This window comes from Labrus mixtus, chromosome 7, assembly GCF_963584025.1.
Source record: "Labrus mixtus chromosome 7, fLabMix1.1, whole genome shotgun sequence".
In the NCBI taxonomy this organism is placed as follows: Eukaryota; Metazoa; Chordata; class Actinopteri; order Labriformes; family Labridae; genus Labrus; species Labrus mixtus.
In genome coordinates, this window is record NC_083618.1 from 16,700,254 (window position 1) to 16,716,445 (window position 16,192).

Genomic DNA, 16,192 nt, shown 5'->3' on the forward strand with positions numbered 1-16,192 from the left:
GGCAAAAAGCCCTGTGTCATTCGAAAAGTCCCAATAACATTATCCCAGACCACTTAAAGATACTTAGTGCTTTAACATATAAAGATGTGGATAACCTCACTTTTTTTAGACAACTATTAAAAAGACTGCTATAAACTTTTTACAATAAGAGACTACTTATAGGTAGGTACAAGAGCGTGTATGCACAATCATAGCCATATGTGTTATGTACGTTTAAGAAAACAGACATTTTGGAGGACTTGCATTCATTATCCTGCATAAAAGATGGATCCCCACACTCAGTAGAGGGAGGGTCAGCAGCTTTCAAGCTAGTTTAGCATAAAGATTTGAATCAAGGGAAAACAATTAGCATGGTTCTGCTTAAAGTTTAGAGAATGATTTGCTACCGCCACCTAAAAACACATTTTATAACAAGATATATCTAATTTCTTTAAGCTGTACAAAACAAAACATTCCCATCCATTTATTTAAATTTCCTCATGTTTTTTTTTCTTCACTGAAGGGTTCTCGGCCTCTGCAGTACCTTCCTGGAATCATCACTGATCCAATCAATAAACAGTTCCAAAGAGTAGAAGAGGATGTGAATTTCATAATCAGAATGAGGCTGTTACCAACAGAAGAACTTCCATATTTAAAATACCTTCAGTGTAACTATGGGTACTTGCATTCTAACCTTTAATAGGCGGCTGTGGCTCAGTTGGTAGAGTCGGTCTTCTCAACCGAAAGGTCGGGGGTTCGATCCCCAGCTCCTGCAACAACATGTCCGATGTGTCCTTGGGCAAGACACTTAACCCCAAGTTGCTCATGCTGCTTCATCGGTGGCAGTGTATGAATGTGTATGAATAGGATTACTTACTACTGATGGACGCTTTACATAGCGGCCTCTGCCATCAGTGTGTGAATGTGTAGGTGTGACCTGCAGTGTCAAAGCACTTTGAGTAGTCAAAAGACTAGAAAAACGCTACAAGCTCAAGTCCATTTACCGTTTACAAATTTGATGATGTGTCATTTTATGGCAGAATTTGTACATGTAAGAATAAGTAATTGCATAGTTTATGGCTGATAGGCATCAGTTGATGTCTTTTTTTTCCAATAACAATTAAAGATTCCACAGAAAGAACAAGGTTTCATCTGCATAAAGGCTGATTACATGTGCTCCGTGTGTGGTAAACCTCTATAGTTACTTTATTACGCCCTTTAAAAAAAAAGATAAGATAAATGGATTACAATGTTGGCTCTTTGTTATGCTTCAAGAGTAACATGAATATGGTTCTATCAATATGAGGATCTGTTTTATCAACAGAGATAATATATCACAAACTAGAGCTATATAATAAAAATATGTTTTTTTTATTTCAGTGGCCACATGGTCCTGATTTTGTGTTGTCTGCTTATCATTATGTGCAGTTGAGAATTAATAGAGTGGTATATATGATGTGTTGGCTCTGCTAAGAGGCACAAGATAAATACAACTGACTCAGTCTTAAATTAGGTTGTGCTTTGTTGAATATAAATTGAATAACAACCTTTGAAATGACTTGTATGAGGAGACTACCCAAGTTTCCCTCTTTAACCATGATAACCCATAGTTGTCATCTCTTTTCAGAATTGTTGCTGTTTAAAATTCTCAAATCTTTTTTTAAGAAGGTTTTTCAGCTTCTTCTGTTCAATAATATTTAGATGAAGTTAGTCTGTTTTGCAGTTCATTCTGTGTTTTCCCAGTTGCATTGCTTTCACTGATGTTCTCTTTATTATGCAGTAGCTTTACATTTCTAAAATGGGCATTAGATTGTTTTCCTCTTATAGTACAGCTTTTTTTCTGAAGTTATTTCCAGCTTGAAATGTATCTTGCAGTAAATGCTACATAGGCCAAGTGTTTGAGAGAGGTGACATGTGTCTTCAAGATTGTGCTCTCAAGATTGCAGTACCAACATAGCTGTAATTCAATATTTGTATAAAGATAGTTGTATGTGTTTTCTTTCCTTAGAGACGGATGGAAAGGCACTTCTTGTGGTTCAGTGTGGACATTTTTTTTAAGAAATGTTATGGACATCCCCATTGAGGCACTATAATATAAACATTTGACAAGAATAAAAACAAGGATGGGATTTTTTAACTTAGGCTATGAATTTACATCTCTACATATACAAAGCTTTTCAAATGTGTTGATGTGTCCATGACAGGTGGCTTGCATAGTATGACATGTTGGGATAATGTTTATGTCATCATTATTATTTGAATTGGATTCCATCTCTTTTCTTTTCTGCCTTAGTCAGAGTAAGTGTTTACAAATTCATTCATTCATTTAGCTTTGAGCTAGGACTCAAAAAAACTCAGAGACTAGAGTAATGTCAAACTTGGATGCGACTTGACAATTCAACATGTTCCTTTTGTGAGGGTTACTTCCACAGTTAAGTATTGAGTGGACCATGCTTTAAGACACACTTCCTAGCACACATATTGAAAAGACATTATTGGCAGTGACACAGCGGCACCCCGAGCTAGTGTCTACGCTCCACACAACCCGCCAATATTGAAGTAATACAGACAGGCCTTTTCCAATTTGAAGCCCATATTACACCGTGTTACAACATGCATACTAAGAAATCCTCCAACAATCTGTTTTTTTTCAGTCTTAATGTGAGCTGACTGACAAAGTACCTCAGTTTTCTTGGGTTGGCCATTTTAGTCACTGAGGCACACATCCTTTTCCTACCACTGTAAGTTTTAGGTTACAACAGGGAGTCGGGTGGAAAAAGTGGCAGAGGGGAAACTCTTGATAGTGGAATCACAACAGGGCGACGTTTCCACTGAGCTAATCCTGTGATTGATGTGGTTCCATTAGAGAGGACCTCGGGACCTCAGAGTGGCAGAGATGTGGAACGACAAGACATCTGTGCTGTAGCCTCTAACCTCAGGTAACAATGACTGACAAGTCAGTGCACAGTGTCCAAAGAGCGGCAGGCAGGCAAATAGCACTCTGATCACAGACATTAAGCTGACCACTATCCTTAGCTATTATCTACTAATGACAAAAGCTGATGCAGTGTAAAATTGCCATCCGAAAGCACAACAGACACACAATTCAAAGTAGCACCATCGTAGCCTTGATCTTACATTCACCCAATCCTCTATCAAAGACACGCTTTAAAGTCAGGTAGGATAAAGTAACCAACAACAACAGGCTTGTAAACAAAGAAACTTTTTCTTTTGACAATTTCCTGCCCTTTTTATCTCTCATATGTCAGCGTCTGAGGCTGTCTTGCATTTTATACTTCAAGGCATACTATCTCCCTTAATGTCACACCATCCTGTGCATTTTTAGGCTAATTTCCATCTAAATGTTTTGTTGCAGTCTTTCTTTGGACTTTTTTTATTTAAATGGACACTGTGTTGATTTGAAGCTTTATCCTCTGGTGTTACAAAAAGAAGCAGATGTTGATGTAAATAAAACAGCAATTCCTCAAGTGTCCACTTGCCCTAGTCTCATTTCCACCCAAATTAAAATACCTTTTTTCAATATTAAGGCTAAGAGTTATGCATAATTAGGGGCGTGGTTGATCTGAGCAGCTTTGTAGCTGTTAACCATTGAGGCTTAAACCCTGCCTCATCTCCACCTCTTTACCTGTGTCTATGCTACCAAAAGTCAGTTTGAGACAGCATTTGCAACATGGCAGCCACCATAGTTAGTGCTCTGCTTCAAAAACCAATGGCTGATGTCACTGGGACTGCTTCCATGTTATATTCAGTCTATGTGTTTAAAGGATAGCATGACTATAATATAGTACCTTGCAAACCGAATATGCTACAAGTATCTAAACGGCCACATTTTCTAATCTGTTGTATAACAAAACCAGTTAGGGGGGTTCCTTTTCAGGAAAAATGTCCAAGAGAATTGATGCCTTCTTTCCTTTGATTTTCCCTTACAGTTGTTTCCACCCACATTTTCCTCTCTCCTTTTCTCTATCTTTCTCTCTCTCTCTCTCTCTCTCTCCCTCTTGCTTTCTCGATCCCTCCTCAGCATAGTCAGCAAAGATAAATTCCCTCTTCCTTTAGTATGTAATGCGAGAACTCCACAAGGGGATTAAAGTAATAATCACCCTCCCTGTTGCTGTGGTCGAGAGAGGTTGCCCAGGAGGCTGCAAATTGCTACAGTCACCATTAGGACAGCCGGGGCCTGTCACGCTAACAGAAGATGAGACATTTGGAACAGCAGGATCACAGGAGAGAGCAATGCGCCGAGGCAGGAGCAACTTACAATCAATACTCTCTGCCAGACACCTTAATGCATATGACCAGTAACATCCACCATTATGTGCTCAAGCACAGTGCTTGACATAATTGATTTGGGCTGATCTGTATGTGTGGTCATGTGTGTGAATCAGTATGTATGCAGGGGAGGGGAGAGAGACAGACAAACAGACAGAGAGAATGTTCATGATTCAGTGTGTGACGATGCATGGAAGATGGGTATGACAACAGTGGTGCAATAGATTCGCAATGGTGAAATTGATTGAATCTCTCACTTTTTCATTATTTCACAGACGCAATCAAGCAGAGATGCATGGATACTTTCTTCAGTTTCTTTAACTTTATAAATTCATGAAATTGTGTGAGGTATATCCAAAATCAGTGGTGTTGATAGCAGCCATGTTTCTACGGTATTAAATCCTCTTATTATTTTCTGTAAATCCAGTTTGATATACTTATTGGGCGTAAAAGTCTCTGGAAATTTGGATCAAAATTGTGAAAATGCATTTAAGATTTTGAGTCTCACTAAGCATCCACACAAAAAAAAGCAGCATAGAAAGTTCATTAGGAATGGAAAACCTAGTAAAAAAAAGAATAGCTAAGATTTGCTGTTTAGACCACTTATAAAGATGTGTTGGCTTGGCAGATTGTTTTTCCATTGACAACCTCCTGGCTCACCTTAACACCATGTCTGAATCATATGAGTCAGAAGCCAATTCGGAAGCAAAAGGCTCTGAACATGAAAATAATTTATCTCATTTTGTCATTATTTTTTGTGTATTTAAATTATTTGCTCATTGGATCAGTATTCACATTTGAAGTTAGCAGAGATTCAGATATCTTTAAGTAAAGTTGAAAATATCATACTAAATGTTTTCATTGTGTTGATTCAAATTTCCAAAAGAATAAAACACATACTGTATTAAAGTCACAGATAGAAAAGCAAACAAACAAAACAACAGCTCAGTTCAACAATATTACACAGGGAGCTGCAGGAACTTGTCTGCATTACAGATAGGTCCTGGTTACAATTCAGAATAAGGAGGCTCCTTGTATGAGAAATCAGGCCCAAAATAATTAAAATAAGGCTGCCAAACTTTGCAAAACAGATCAGATTTTGCATGGAAAATACTTTAGAGATATCAACTAAAGTGGTTATATTGCGGCTCGGGAGCCCCAGAATTGAAGTGGTTGGATCCATCTCATACTAAATAATTGCCCTGAGGGGTATCTAGAGTTATGTTATTGCTTGACCAAACTTTCCCCTTGCAGACCCTCAACACTGGCTTCCTGTTGTAGATCACAAAATGCCCTTTCTCAGCTCCCAAAGCTGAAAATAGACAACTGTTGTTGAGTGTCAACAACCGAAGCTGGAAGTGCCCAACCACAGCCATCAACACTTGGCCCAGGGATGACATCAACAGTTGGTGTAAGCAACCAGATATCTGCTGTTTGACTTCAGCTATAACTGGATTGTGGAACTAAGTACACAAGACCCAAATACATAAAAAGAGGACAATTTCATGTTGAGGTTTCCAGTGGCTTTAAGGCTTCTGAGCCTATTGTTTGTTCTTCTACATCTGAAGCTGACAACCTTTTTTGTCTTGAGTGATCGGCTTACAAATAATTTGAGGTCATGATTTAAAGTCAGCGTGCCACCTTGACCCACATTATCGTCTACAAAACACATAATGATCCCATCCATTAAATGACACAAGTTCAAAGGCAAAGAAAGATTAGATTTACAACCCGTCAGGGGAGATGAAAAATATCCCCAAATCCTTGTAGGGATCTTGAAGAGGATCAATGTAAGCAGGCCATTGGCTTTTATGACATAGCAGATTTTTCTTCCCCTTTATACTTCATTCTCCCTCTCCTTCACTTCCTCCCCACCACTCTCTCTCCTGGGGCATTTATGTGGATGAGAGAGGAATGAATCACAGTAGAAGTAGTGAAGAAATAACTTTTCATGTGAAAACACCTCAGCTTTTATGGCTTTACTAAATGATCCATAATGCGGGTGGGGAGCACTCAGTCCTGCAGATTAAGGCGGGTCGGATCGGGAGAGAGGCTCAGTGCTGCAGCCGTTAGACCCCTCCACTGACGCTCGCTTCCAGCACGGCATCAGCTGAGATAGGCACAAATCTCTTTTACGAGGCTGCCTCTTAAATAGCTGTCAGTCTAGTGTCTCACACGTGGCACACTCCTCCAGCTCTCCTCACAGTAATTGAACCATCTCACCCAGAGTGCTGAAATGGTGTGGGAAGCCATTCCGACAGCCTGTGTTGATACCATTAAAGCAAACTCATGCATAAATCTTAGTATATAGCCATCGTCACACACCCTTCATCGTATCCTCCACGCCCCCAAAACAACCGTGCTCCTTACTCCATTTCACCACAGATGGCCCCATGCTTGGTTTTCATCTGAATATTATTTACTTTATCCTTCAAGGAAAATTGTACACCACTTTGTTATCATTTGCAACACAGACAGTATTGCTATGTTATTATGTCATAGTAGCTGTGCTTCCTTTATGTACCTCCCAGCATGAAAATGTGATAGAAGAAGCACATGTTATAGTTCAAAAGACACTAATGAGTGGGAAAATACCTTCTCATCTCTAATCACTGAAACTGGGGGTAATTTATTTCACATGATTAGCTGTTAATCTCACACACCTGGTTGGATTTTATATGTCTTATAGGAGTCATCTTATTGTAACAAAGTAGATATAGAAATTGAAAGCCTTTATTGTCATTATACAATTGTATAACGGAAATAGAAAATGCATTACCTTAAAGTGAACAAACATACAGGCATCCGTCAGCAACAGCTTGCATTTAAGTAAGAGAACAATGTATATATTTTTTTTTTTGTTTTGTTATTGCCATTAAAAAATTGCTTGCCGCATAGAAAAATATATTTATATGTACATACACTACCAGTCAAACGTTTGGACATACAAAATGAACAGAATAAATAATACAGTATTTTACTGTATATTATTAGAATATAGCTACACACCTACCAATAGAAGGGTTTTTCTTTATTTTCCACATTTTAGAATAATAGTAGATATAAAAATAAAAAAATTTCATATAATTTTTGTTTTGGAAAGAAATGCATACAAACATAGGTATCAACTTCACTATTTCCATTTATATAAGAAACACGTCAAACATTTAGGTATAAGCCTTTCGATCAAAATGTCTTCAAGATAATAACATGCATTTCAATCAGGTGTGTCCAAAGATTTGACTGGCACTGCATAAAAATATCAAGCAGATTGCACGTCTGAAAACTTGAGTACTGGACAGCAGAAGCTGGTCCAATTAAATTGAATGGAAATTATCACCACATGTAATGTTTCGGGCCCTCACCCTTCATCAGACATAGTAAACACTGTATATATAACACTGTAAGGAATGATATTGCACTATTGATTTTTGAACAGGAGACGTAGGGAACAAGAGAGGAGAGATGATGCATTGACCGTGCTCATGTATGTGATGAGGGGGAGAGGGTCAGTGCATGTCGGAGTTGACATATAGAAATACAAACTTTATCAAAGAAGCGGTAAATAAAACTTGAAGCCATTCAACCTCAATTATGTCTGAGGCATTTTACATTTCTATGGGATTAAATGAATAACAACGCCGTGCCCTTATTATACTTGCACAGCCATGAGCTGTTTGAACCCTGTCTCGTGCCCCATGCTGAGGCAAGACACTGCAAGGCAACAGCGCAGCTCTCATAAATGCTTAGTCGAATGCCAGAAAAACAGCAAAAAAATTATAATTTGCTGTCACATCATCACACTATTATACTGAAAATCAGTTGTGTTATTATTATTCAAAATTAGCATATGAAAATGAGAACAATGCAGACTTTTCTCCTTTTAATGTTGTTTTGATGATGAGACGAACAATGTAAATATCCGCAGGCTGCATGCATTATATCTATCTTAAGTAGATGCAATGGAAAAATGAATAGTGAGGAGACTCGATTTTTATTTGTTTTGCAATTTTGTCACAAGTTGGCCCAGACTTCTGGCAGATTCATGGAGGTTGCATATGTATAAAGGTTTACATAATTCAGATGAAAAATAGTGTTTGGCTGGTCTGGTCTGGTTTGATGGTTACACTTTTGACCTTGCCAGACGTATGTCACATTAATGGCACCTGAGAAAACATGCAGTAGTTAAATCACAGCATTCTGCTCTAAAGCGCAGACATGTGAGGACATTTATTGCTGAGTAATCTATTTGAACAAATATCTGTTGGAATGCAGAATCTGTAGACAAAGGGACAACATTTTTGGTGCCAGTTCTGGTTTCATTTTGAAGTCCAAGAAGTTGTGTCCAATCAGGATTCAGCTGGCTTTTGATGTGTTCAGGAAAACAGTCCATGTTGAGGGCAAGAGAAGCAAACCACACTGGCTATAATACAATCCCTGAACAAATTGACTATTGTCTAAAGAGGATTAGGCATTGTATTGATTTCAATAACAAGATAACTGAATTTAAGTGCATCTAATCTGAAGCCTATCAATTCCAACTCCAACTGAGGCCATAGTTGCTACCTTGAACTTTAAACATAACAAGTGTACAGAAAGGGAAGTCCTATCCTGGATATCCTCCAGCCTTTATCCTTCATCTTGTGTATCAAAAAAAGGCAGCTGCGAGAATGAAAACCCTGAAAATTGGTCATAGCCCCCAGAGGATATATTGTCAACAGACGATGGCTGATGGGTTCTGAAATTGACTACTGGGTGAAAGCAAAACAAAACTGAAACAATAACACAAGGCGTAATTGACTTTTTCATTTACTTTCATTAGTGATGTTTCATGGATAACAACAAATATATATTTTTTAAATCGTATAACCAAACCTCAAAAAGCTCAGTCACAAGAATGCTGCCCGTGAGGCGAATAAAGAGACAGCATATTTTGGAAATTAAAATTATTATTACAACGGTGCCTTCAGTCTCTTCTGAGGACAATTAGTGATTAAAGTTTTCATTGGTGAGAGAAAACAACTCTTAAGCTAATGAATTTTTGCAGCTTCTCCCCATTAGACATACTTCTTCTATCACTGCAATATGCATTACATTCCAATCTGAGAAAGTCAATAATTTTGATTGAATCCCCACAAGTCCATCAACAGCAGAATCTGCTTAAGTGAGACACCGACCATGCCAGCAAATACTGTAAGTAATGACTTCTCCCACTGAAAACACTGATGCAAGCTACAGCTTTAATAAGAGCCCAAGTGCCAAACTCCCTGCTTCACTTCTCTTTTTAATATAAACACAATAAAGAAGCATTTGCATTTATATAGTTCTTCCAAACCACCTGACGTTGCTGGCAGCCTGGATACCCAGAAACAGCTGAGCATCAAACTGATTGTTACCTGGAGAAAATTAAGATAAGGGAGTAATCCCATGGAGGAAAATGGCTTTGTTGGAGCCACAGCAGTGGGGCCAACTAGGGAGGCAGAATTAACAGACCCCTGCCTGTTGCCAGTAATGAAAATCTCTAGCTTCTATATAGCCTTATGTTTTCAGTGTGATAAGAATGATATCTCACTCATCCCCCAACTGGGGCGCAGCATATCTCCATCTTCCAAGTATCAGTGTGCTGTGTACCATTATTTGGCTGAGGTAATGACTGTATGATATGACTTAGAATATGAATTAAAAGCTCATTCCATTCTAGTTCATAAGCACTGCTATGAATCCCCTGGGAGCTGCAGTTTATCCGTATTTAACTGAGAACCAAACAGTGTTGTTGACACAATCAGAATTCTTATTTCTTTGGTTTTCCAAATGGTGAAAGGAACAAATCCATCCATTAGTTTGTTCAGTTTGGTGTTTTTCTCTCCATGGACTAAATAAATGATGGACGTACTGCTGTGACATCACTCATTGGCTTGTTAACTGCCTTTCTGAGGCATTGTTTTCATCATTTTGGCCATTGCCATGTTTGTTTTCTGTACTATATTTGAATGAAAGGATGGTCCTGGAGAATAGCTAGGGATCGAAAAAAAAAGAAATAAAGTTTTACTGTCTATTGATATGGCTAATTTATAACCTGGCACCTAGGCTAGTTAACTACCATGTTTCCCAAAGGACATTATTTGTTTCACAAGTTTTTTAGACCCGCTCTAGTGGTACATCATTTGCAAGTTGTATATGTTAGCATGCAAGCCAGACAGCTAATAACTACATACAGGACGGACAAAAGAGCGCTGTAGGTGACAGCGACAGGATGGTGATCTAAGCTGTCTGATTTAATGACTGGGTGACTTTAATGATAATCCACTTTCCTCAGCCCCCCTCTTTACCCCGTAGGAGCTCAGTTAGATGACAGGAAACAAACAGAGCTCTGACACTTCCCGCTAATTAGCATCATTAGCATATGGCCATTATGCGGCTGGACAGTAGCATGACAGGGCTCTGAGAAAGGCTACAGCTATGACCTTTGGTGGACACCACCAGCTGTCAGTAATTACCGATAGCATTGGCCAGAAGGATGGAGACAAAGACGAACTCCTTGTCCTTGAGGACCTATGGCGCCCTGGAACGTCTCCCGTTTTTATTTTTTTCTTTGCCCTGTAAGTGGAATTATTGATAGAATGAAAATAAATGTGCTCACATGCTAAAAGGCAAGTATACGGTTGTTTCTAAAAATGAAGACCTTAAAGTTTTATAGGCTGCAGGCTGAGCTTTAACTAAAATGTGTGACTAAATGGGGAGATGCACCAGCGTATTTCATGCCAGAGGCTTTTGAAAGCACACTGTTGACAAATATGCTACTATGAGTGGGAAATAATGACTTAAACACTGTTGCTCCACGAATCCACATTTTAAGCCTTCATGTGGAAATGACTATATTCTCTGCCTAAGTGCCGGTAATCATGAGTAATTGTTTGTTGTAGATATCTTGAGCTTCTAGCAAGTCTTTGAAGCCGTAATGTTGACTTTATGACTCCATGTTTCCTTTCATCTCCAAGCATAACTTCTGCCCTGATTAGAGGAAAAACATCTCTGAGCATTAGTGTTGTAAAAAGGTAATTTAACTCATCAAAAAATGGTTTGCAAAATGATGTGCATGGAGATGAAATAGCTACCTGGTGTAATGGATTAATCTCTATCTCCCAAGTATAATCCCAGACGAGTACAGGGAACAGCGACACAGTTGTGGGAACATACTGACATACATGCCCCCTATTGATGTCATGCATTCCCAAGCCTGGAATTATATCCTCAACAGAATGAATATAATGATGTGACAACATGCATGGTCTAAAACACATTGGTCCTTATTGACTGTATACAGAAGTGTAGCCACTCTGATGACCCCCTTTAAGGAATGTGAACCCCCTTTCTGAAGCCTCTCGTTCCGCATTTTGGTCATTGTGCCTTTGGATTTCATGGAAAAGGAAATGAGCATTCTGGATGTGAGGATGTCTTTATCCTGATTGACAGGTGGCTTTGTTAGGCACTTGTCCACGTGACGTACAACACTCCCTGTGTTACTGTCATTTTGACTCTAAATGGGACCATCGCTCTTCATCTTTAATAAAAAAGCTTTTAATGTTTTTGCTCCTTCATCACGGTTTGAGCTACAGAGTCATCTTAAACTTAAAGATCTGTTGTATTAGCTTGGGGAGATTTTAAAACCAGAATAAAGGACCATTTGACCAGTGTGTGCACATGCTGTGCTGCTAAATATGTGTGTAGTTATTGTTTGATATGATCTTTTGTTTGTTATGTGTTGGACTTGTTGTGCTGCTGTCTTGGACAGGACTCCATGGTGAAATAGATTTTATATCTCAATGGGAGTATTCCTGGTTAACTAAAAGGTTTAATTAAAACATGTTCATATATAAACAAAATGACCATCATGCTGTATTGAGGAAGCCTGGAGAATATCAATAATCAACATACAGGTATACTTTTAAAGAAAGTTTGAGTTTATAAATCAACTAAAAATTAGGGTCTTACAATGTTATTTTTTTTATGCAACCAGTGTGTTTGTACCCTGCTGGCCATAACAAAGACTGCAGGTTTAACGCAGTGTCTTCACTCATGAGGCTATGTTTGTTTGTTATATAAAGTCACACACAGACACAGACACATAAGCACTCACATCCACATATCTGCCATCCATGTTTATGTGTTTATCTTCTTTTTAAACATCACATTGTGTCTTTTCAACAGGAACGTCTGTTATGAAGGTCACTGCATCAGACGCTGACGACCCTACGTACGGCAGCAGTGCCAGGGTGGTGTACAGCGTGCTGGATGGAGAAAAGTTTTTCACCGTTGACAGAAACACAGGTAAGAATGATACAGAACACATCATCTGCTCCTGCTACACCTACTATTGTTGTTGTTGTTGTTTTTTCTCCTATTTTTTTTTATTCTGGAGCTCCTTATCTTTTCTACAATACATGAGCAATCCTAAGCTTAGAGACATTTCTTCCAAAGTCGATCACAATTTATGGCCAAACCCGAAATCCAATTTACTCAAAACAAGCAACTTTATAAACTTTTCATCTAAAGTACTGGCCTCTTTTTAATAAAAAACTTATAACACCATAAGTTGCTGATTGCCTGGACGTTAAGAGTGTTTGGTGTAACCCTTGAGTTTATCTTTCTCAGTATTTCATGTAAGTACGCAAATGTCAACTCTAAAAAAAGCACAGATAACCTTGAATTCATCAAAAAATGAGTATACATGTATGCTACATAAAGTGTATCTATAAGTGTATTCAAGGATTATTCAATTTGTATTATTACCAACTACCCCGAACTTTATTTCCAACAGATCCAGATTTACCCTTACCCAGATTTAACAATCTTCCTGCTTTATCATTTAAAAAATCCCTTTTCCACATCCGGTCTGGGCTTATCAGATTAACATGACCTGACCTACAGTCTTTCAGGAGTGGCTCACCATTGGTGTTGCCTTCAAATGCCCCTCCAGGGAAATGCACTAAAGTTTTAATGATTCCCTTTTTGGTTTCCACCACTTTGATTTGGTCAGCCTAGGAGCAGGGATGATAAATTGCTCTGCCTTGGTGGGACTAGCAAGGAGACTGGATGCTTCATTCCAGCTTCTGTCTCACGACCCCCATTCCACCCACACTCGTTCCCCCTTCTTCTGTAGGCAGGCAGGCCAGCCTAATAGGTGCAAGTCAAGGAGGTCAAAGTAAAGAGGAGACGGAACAGCTGTGGAATCTGCCTCATTAATATCACTCTCACTCAGCCTGACAGCGAACTGAACAGCGTGTTGCCCATGTTTTCCCTGTCATTTTCCCTGTCTCAAGGTGTTTATGAGTATCTAAGAGGGGGGATTTGACAATGAAATCTTACAATGGATGGATGAATGGAAATTTAAAAAAATGGAAAAACTCACTTATAAGTAAAGATTGGAGAGGACAAATTGATAAGGAACTGGAGTAAATGGGTCAAGGAAACAGATGGAGTAGAAAAGTAAACTGAAATAAATGAATTTCAATTAAAGGGGACAGAAGGACCCCTCCCTCCCCCCTGTTATCTTTTTCAGTTTATTTGTTTGCCTTTCACTCTTTTGTCATTGTTTCTCCATCTTTACTTTATTACCTTCATTTTGTTTCGTTATAAAAAAAACTTTTTAAATGTGGCAAGATGATGAACGATATGTGTGGAAATTTGATCAAATGAAATGTGAAAACCTGCAATGAAGTTCTAAAATACATGTGAAATAGCTGTGTCTACTCAACCAACTTAAAAGATGTAATGAAAAGCATAAAGATAGTCCTAATTTTCTGTTCCTTCATGAAGTATTATTTTCTTCTTTTAATTGTTTAATGATGAAAAGACAAGAAGAACACATACTACCTCCTTCCAGGAGTAACCTGATATGTAATTAAGGCTGTTTATGACGCATACATATATTTGTAACCTACAGTTACCATGCATGTCAAGTTATTTTACTCACTGATCATCAGTAACCCCCCAAAAGATTCTAGAGCTGATAACAACGCCTCCCCCTCCAGAAAAAAAAAACCACTGTGGTGACATGGAGTACTACTGAGCCAGCCTTAGTTCTTTTGAATGCCTTTTGTCCTTGTGTGTGTTCTTGCATCTCAAACTTTTACAATTAGGTGATGACCTTCCTGCACTGCCAGGGTGCATTGCACTGCATGAAAACATCAGTGCAGCAGCAGTATGTATAGATCATATGCTGCTGGGTGGAAATGGCACTGTGACAGGGGTAAAAAGGCAAGCTGACACCTTGGCCTAACAAAATGACTTCTTTTTCATTCGTATAGCCATGAAGGCCCAAGTGACAGGACAGCTGCTTCTCGAGGTGCAAAATACAATTAGATTTTCATTGCCTAGCTAGATCCAAACAGAAATGCAATTGATGTGAGTGAAAAAAAATGATTGGAACATCGTCATTTATTTTATATTAATGTAATGCATTAACATGCCAAGGCACTATTTCACAGTCGATGTACAAGGCCCTATTACTCGGTTAAATTGGTTAATGTTAAGGCTACGTGATATGCATTAGGATATGGACCACATAGACTCTACTGACTTCATTCATGAATACCGACCATGCAGGCTCATCTACATGTATTCGCTGCAATGATGTTGCAAAACCATGGTTTGGGATTGGGGGTTTTGCTTCTGACATCCCTGATTTAGATGCATCCCTTCTGGCTTTTGGTGGATGAAAGAGGAGCATGTCATCTGTCTCCCTCCTTAACTCCAGTGCTGCATGTACTGTATTTTGGCTACCCATAGAACATGGCCCAGGGCTAAATGCGACTAGAATCAGTGAGTTGTGTACCCAACACCATGCAGACCTTAGGGAGCTAGGCTGCACACCAAGCCCAGGAAATGCATCAACAGATTCTGATGTGGAAACTCCCAGCGGTAGTGGAATTATATTACTACTGCACAGTAAACCAGCCATCAACTGATGCTGCTGATGCTGTATGACCAACAAGGAGAGATGTGTAAACCAAGAGGGATGTTCTGGTTTGATAGAGCGAGATAAGACATAAAAGATACAAATATAACATCTAATGCAACTTTTTACCGGTCCTAGGTCAGGCTGTTTTTGTTTGGATTCAGTAGAGGTGACTAGATTTTTATTCTTCAAAAGTTTGTTATGGTTAAAAAACTCATTTGGTCTGATAATCATCAGATCCAATAAGGGCTAGGTCACTTTAACATCAAATCATATATTTTCAAGCAATTGACACACGTGTACAATTGTCTTCTATAATTAAGGGTCTTATACACATTGTTATCTAAAACTGTAAAATAATTATTTTCAACTGCTATTCAAAAACACCTAAGATTGAAATTCATGTTTCTAAAAGCAGTTCTGATATTTGATTTCATTTGGTTTTATAAGCTGAGTTATCTGTTTTGAAAGAAGTTCTTCTTTGGAGAATACGTTGCTATACACCCATCATTAGCAGCATGTTGTCTGATGCTGACTCAGATTACTCCACCATGGTTAGGTCTGCCCAACACTGATTGTCAAATTTACCGTTGACATGCTGAGCTGGTCAAATGTCAATCAAAATGTGATCAGCTGAATTTAACTGGTTTTGAAAAAAATGGTCTAATCTGCAAAATAAGCTTTTTCTAAACTAGGTTTTGTAGGAGTTATGACTATTTTTTTGCTCAGTTTATTTGTGGGTGGGTGCTTAATAGGATTGTAAACCTCTTCTTTAATTTGTCTCTTTCTTGTTTTGCTTATCTTATTGAGTATGTGTTCTTGTTAGCTTTATTGTTTTTGCTTGGACTACATTAATAGTATGTCTCTGTGTTACATGTTTCTCTTTAGGAGGGCCACTTGACAAGCCCCTTTGGGTTTATTTGGCTCCTCCAGCACATTTCTTTCAAAATGTATATTTTGTTAAGT

General features: G+C 38.5%; 1 protein-coding gene across 2 annotated transcripts in view; it reads left to right on the plus strand.

The window, feature by feature from the left end:
* LOC132978190 (cadherin-22-like) overlaps positions 1-16,192 on the plus strand; it is a 190,720-nt gene that overhangs the window by 115,047 nt on the left and 59,481 nt on the right. For both annotated transcript variants that reach the window (XM_061043306.1, XM_061043307.1), the window contains one exon: positions 12,478-12,597. In XM_061043306.1, coding sequence (XP_060899289.1) covers positions 12,478-12,597 — 120 coding nt within the window. The remainder of the gene's footprint in view (positions 1-12,477; positions 12,598-16,192) is intronic.